The sequence below is a fragment of the Babylonia areolata genome, chromosome 11 (genome assembly GCF_041734735.1).
Source record: "Babylonia areolata isolate BAREFJ2019XMU chromosome 11, ASM4173473v1, whole genome shotgun sequence".
NCBI classification, from domain to species: domain Eukaryota; kingdom Metazoa; phylum Mollusca; class Gastropoda; order Neogastropoda; family Buccinidae; genus Babylonia; species Babylonia areolata.
This window is the reverse complement of record NC_134886.1, coordinates 40,463,526-40,469,525: the sequence shown is the minus strand read 5'-3', so window position 1 is coordinate 40,469,525 and position 6,000 is coordinate 40,463,526. Positions and strand designations below refer to the sequence as shown.

Sequence of the window (6,000 nt, the reverse complement as noted above, 5' to 3'; positions counted from 1 at the left end):
ATGTCGTGACTTTTCCCCCTTACCTTCCTCCCTCCCTTTCCCCTCACTCCCCCCATTCTCGCCCTTCCCTCCCCCCTGTCCCCCCCCCCGCCCCTCCCCCGTCCCACCCACCCCATATTTTTTTTCCATGTCTAATATCACTGAATGTGGATAGACATTAAATGAACTTGAAACACGCAGTTTCGTCCTGTTTCGTTTGACTTAACTAACTCAGTACGGCCAGTCCTCTCTTCTCCTCTACACAGACCCCTCGGATGTCCAGTGGGTGTCTGAATGACCCAACCTTTAGCTTCCGTCGTCAGAATTGTGGTATTCTTTGTCAACATTCACCTCTTCATTATAAGAGCCTTCCGCTTGCAATATTTTGATGATGGTAATTGGGGTGAAACGCTGTTAACGACGTCTCTTTCGCCGTTCGTATGGAGAGAGTTAACGACAGGTAGTCATTCGTTGCATTTCAGCGCTTGATCCTCACTCCCTCATTGATCCTCACTCCCCTCATTGATCCTCACTCCCCTCATTGATCCTCACTCCCCTCATTGATCCTCACTCCTCTCATTGATCCTCACTCCCCTCATTGATCCTCACTCCTCTCATTGATCCTCACTCCCCTCATTGATCCTCACTCCCCTCATTGATCCTCACTCCCCTCATTGATCCTCACTCCCCTCATTGATCCTTGATCCTCACTCCCCTCATTGATCCTCACTCCCCTCATTGATCCTCACTCCCCTCATCCCTTCTATTCCTTCGCAGGGTCCAAGTTGCTGCCTTTGATTTACTCAAAATATATGAAGAAGCTGTTACTTATAACGGAGAAGTGCTTTTTTGACTCACTTGTGTAAACAAAGTGAGTCTATGTTTTAACCTGGTGTTCGATTGTCTGTGTGTGTGTGTGTGTGTGTGTGTGTGTGTCTGTGTGTCCGTGGTAAACTTTAACATTGACATTTTCTCTGCAAATACTTTGTCAGTTGACACCAAATTAGGCATAAAAATAGGAAAAATTCAGTTCTTTCTGGTCATCTAGTTTAAAACAATATTGCACCCCTGGGATGGGCACAAAAAAATAATAAATGAAGCCTAATTATATGCAAACTGCATTTACTGTTATATTTATATTTTTTTGTATTCTCTAAACTTGGCACTTTGATCTGATATTCTGACACAACAACCAGAGCAGTCATTTTTATCATTTTTTTGTTCAAACAGGAACTTCTTTTGCTAAGCATGGAAGTTTTATTTATTTTGCAAACGTTTTGGTGCAGATAGTAAAAAAGGGAAATTACTCTGTAATTAATGCTAGGGGACTTAATTTGCCACAAGTGAGTCTTGAAGGCCTTGCCTCTCTTGTCTTTTCTTTTTTTTTCTTCTTTTTTTCTTCTTAAATGATTGATTTCGTTTTCTTCATGCTTTTCCAAAATGATAAAAAAAGCCCCCAAAAACAAAGAGAGGCAAGGCCTTCGAGACTCACTTGTGTTAAGCGCTTAATCCAACAGACTCACACTGATACACATATATCGGGTGTCCCCCAAAAAGTGAACCGCTTTTTGACAAGTATTTTCTCAGTGACAGAGAAACCGAATTCATTGAAAATTTTCACACAGTAACCTTAGTGTATCATCAACAAGTCAAATTCAAAACATCATGTAAAATAAAAAAATCCAATATCAGAACCGTGTGCAATGTGACCTTCATCATGTTCATGCCAGCTGCCAGGTGTTGGCATCTGTCAATCAGTGTCAGTCTAAAAAAAATAGCCTGTCTGGGTGTCAAGTCTATTGATTTTTTTTAATTGTTGTCTGTATCCAAAATCAGTTCTGTCCAAAAGTTTCAGTTTGGAAAGATCAATCATGCCTTTGAGTGAAAGTGATAAGGTTACCATTGAAAACTGTTTCAAAGAGAAAGGCTGGGGTGGAAGAAGGATCGTAAAGGAATTTCCAGGCAACGGGTGGAGTCATGTCACTGTAAATACTTATCGTTAAAATACGCGCTACAGGGTCAGTAGCACGTAAAATTAATAGTGGGAGACCCAAGACTGCATGTTCGGAGGAGAACAAGGACCGTGTTGAGGAACTGATTTAATCCCAGGAGGAGAAATCAGGGACCCACAAATCTCTTAGAGAAGTTGCAAGCGATTTACAAGTTAGCAAGTCTTCTGTGCAAAGAATGGCGAAAGAACTGGAGCTGAAGCCCTTCCAGAGGATACGGGTATCAAGGAGGGACCAAAATGTTAGAGGGAAAAGAAAAGAAAAAATCGCTGCAGGATCATTTTCACAGACGAGAAAGACTTTACGTTAGAGATAGCTAAAATCGCCAAAACGATCGCGTTTATGGGAAAGGGAAACGAGAAATTCAGCCATCTTGCCTCTATCATGAGACCTCTAGATTTTCAAAAAAGATAATGGTTTCAGCTGGAGTATCCTGGAAAGGAAAAACAAGCATTCGTTTTATTGACACTGATAGAGCCAAGGTTAATAGTGAAAGCTACATTCAGTTATTGAATGACAATCTTCTCCCGGATTGTAGGCGTCTTTATCCTAGAAACAATTGCGTGTTTCAGCAATATGGGTAACCCTGGCCCTTTTGGAGGAGACTACACCAGAATTCATCAAGAAGGATGAATGGCCTCCACAAAGTCCTGACTGTAACCCAATGGATTATGCCATATGAGACTCTCTGAAGGAGAACGTTTACCGGGGAGTGAGAGAAGATGGAAGCCACATTGAGCATAAGCGAGTTTTCCTCTGATATTGGATTTTTTGACATGCTGTTTTGAATTTGACATTACTAGCATAATTTGCGTCCGAACTTTTAGATACTTTGCAGACTTGTTGATAATACCCTACGGTTATTGTGTGAACCTTTTCAATGAATTCGGCTCCTCTATCACTGAGAAAATACTTGTCAAAAAGCGGTTCACTTTTTTCACAGTATCCTGAGGGTTATCAACTAAGTATTTCCTGAGAAAGTGACAATGTTAAAGTTTACCACGGACACACTGACACACGGACACACTGACACACCGACAACCGAACACCAGGTTATTATAGTCATAGTCTCACATTTTTTACACAAGTGAGTGAAAAAGAAGAAGAAAGGAAAGGAGCCTTTCTTCACAAAGTTTTAAAACAAACCAAACCAAAAGCTGTTGTTTTTTGAGTGTGTGTGTGTGTGTGTGTGTGTGTGTGTGTGTGTGTGTGTTTTAGATTGGTGTTCTCTTCATCTTCTTTTCCTTTCATTTTAAACCCCCCCTCCCCCGCGCACCCACATCTATGTTCCATTCTTCACTTCCTACTTCCCTTTCTCCTTCTTCTGAATATTTTAATATGTTTCATATTACAGACTGGTGAGTTCAACTGGGACAAATCGATGCGGTCACGCTTTCTGGCCACATATTTTTACGGGTGAGCGTTGGATCTCATTGTGTCTCTTTGTGTCTGCTAGCCTCTGTGAAGTTTGTTTCCTTTGTGTTAGTGTAACGTCACGGGAGGTGCGTGTTTCATTTGTGTTTGTTTTACGACTCATAATATAGGTATGAAAAAAATGTACTGTAATCATTTATCCCCGTCATACCCCTCTCTCCTCTCCTGTAAAATTAACATTGCTTTTAACCGAAGCATTAAAATAACAAACAAAATGCAACAACAACAAAGCCAACAACAACAACCCCCCCAAAAAAAAAACAAAACCAAAAACAAAACAACAACAACAACAACAACAAAACACAAAAAAACAAACAAACAAAAACAACAACAACAACAACACAAAACAAAAAAACACACACAAAAAAACCAACAACAACAAAAAACAAAAACAACCCCCCGCCAAAAAATCCCAAATAGGCTTTATCATATTTTCCTTTCAGTCATTCCGGGAAATTACATGGCAATTCAAACACATGTTTGATTGACTTTATTTTTCTTTTCAAAATTGATTTAGTTGCTGTTTCGTTACACCGTGATTTGGGCAGAAATGTGAGGACATGTGATTACGTTTCGGACCATTAATTTTTTTTTATTTTTTATTTTTTTATTTTTATTTTTTTTATCAGGAAACCAATCTGGGACATGTATAACTGGACTTTCAGTATCAGCACACTTTATTTCAGATTTGATTGGACCTGTTCGTAGAAAGAACGTGCTAATTCCCTCGTTTTGAAATAAAGAGATTGAAACTTAAAATTCAAACATGATATATTGATTTTGAAGTTCTTTTTCCCCTCCTGCATTCATGGACTGCCACGTTCAGAGCACACATTTCTATTAGCGACACGGGAATCCATATCATTTTCAGTCTTTAATGGATGATATAATTATGGTGTTTATATAAACACAACTGGATTGTATTTGTCACAATGTTTTGTTGCTGGTTTTTTTTTTTTTTTTTTTTTTTTTTCCATTTTCATCACGCACACGCACACACTGGTATGTATGTATGCATGTATGTATGTATATGTAAATAAATATCTGTCTGTCTATCCTCTCTCTCTCTCTCTCTGTATAAGATATATATATATATATATATATATATATATATATATATATATATATATATATATATATATATGTATATATTCACCTTCACCTTCACCTCTCCCGTAGTCTGGGTTCAGACCGTTGGGGCACCGCTGCTGACCTGGCCACCACCCCTCTCCACTCTTCACGGTTTTCTGATTTCCTCAGGGCGTCACCGAGCGTCAAGCCTGTCCACCCCCGGATGTTGTCTTCCCATCTCTTCTTCTGCCGTCCTCTCCTTCTGCCTCCTTGTACGGTGCCTTGCAGGAACGTTTTGGCAAGACCAGATGATCGGGAGATGTGTCCATACCACCTAAGTTTGCGTTTTTTCACTATGGACAGAAGGTCTTCGTAGGGTCCAATACTTTGCTTGATTCTGTTCTTCACTTCCGTGTTAGTGATGTGGTCTCTGTAGGAGATGCCAAGTAGTCTACGAAAGCATCTCATCTCGACAGCTTGGATTCTTCTCTCGATGTCCGCAGTCAGGGTCCAAGTCTCGCAGGCGTAGAGCAATATTGATATAACCAGGGAACGCATCAGTCTGATTTTTGAGCTGAGAGCGATGTTTTTGTTGTTCCAGATGGTGTTCAGCTTGTTGAGTGCCATTGTTGTTTGGGCAATTCTCGAGAGTACTTCTGGTTTAGATCCTTCATCTGACACGATTGCTCCCAGATATTTGAAGCTGTGGACTGTTTTAAGCTTTTCGTCGTTGACTTTGATGTCAATGCTGATGCCGTTGGTGTTGTTAGTCATCAGTTTGGTTTTCTCCGCACTGATTTGCATTTCATACGATGTGGAGGCTTTGTCTAGATGTTTGACCAGGCTTGCCAGTTCTTCTTCTTTCCCAGCCAGTCCATCAATGTCGTCGGCAAAACGTAGGTTTGTGATTGTTCTGCCGCCTATGCTGACTGTTCCTACATGCTCTTCCAGTGCGTCAGTCATTATTCTTTCTAAGAAGATGTTGAAGAGTGTTGGGGAGAGTAGACAGCCTTGTCTCACTCCGACTGTGGTTCTGAACCAGTCCCCGATGCTATTGTTGAGGTAGACGGCGCTGGTGGCTTTGTCATAGAGGTGCTGTATCAGTCTGATCAGGTTGGCGTTGATGTTGTACAGATTCATGGTAGCCCACAAAGCTGCATGCCAGACCCTGTCAAATGCCTTCTTAAAATCAATGAAGACGTGGTAGAGGTCTTGTTGGTGTTGATGGTACCTCTCACATAGCAACCTCAAGTTGAAGATTTGTTCAGTTGTGCTCCTTCCTGGTCTGAAACCTGCCTGTTCTTCAGCAATGATGTTTTCTGCTTGTGGTTTCAGTCTGTTAAGCAGGATCTTCAACATGACTTTGCTGGGATGACTAATCAGGCTGATGGTGCGGTAGTTTTGACACTGCTGGAGATTGCCCTTTTTGGGGAGGGTGATGATCAGTGATTGTGTCCACGGTGTGGGCCATTCCCCTGTTTGCCAGATCTTGTTGCAGATTTTCAGT

At 41.0% G+C, this 6,000-nt stretch overlaps 1 protein-coding gene across 1 annotated transcript in view; it reads left to right on the top strand.

The window, feature by feature from the left end:
- Window positions 1-6,000, top strand: part of LOC143287250 (sialin-like) — a 30,273-nt gene that overhangs the window by 4,922 nt on the left and 19,351 nt on the right. The window contains exon 4 of the mRNA XM_076595195.1: window positions 3,343-3,404. Within this exon, the coding sequence (XP_076451310.1) occupies window positions 3,343-3,404 (62 nt within the window). The remainder of the gene's footprint in view (window positions 1-3,342; window positions 3,405-6,000) is intronic.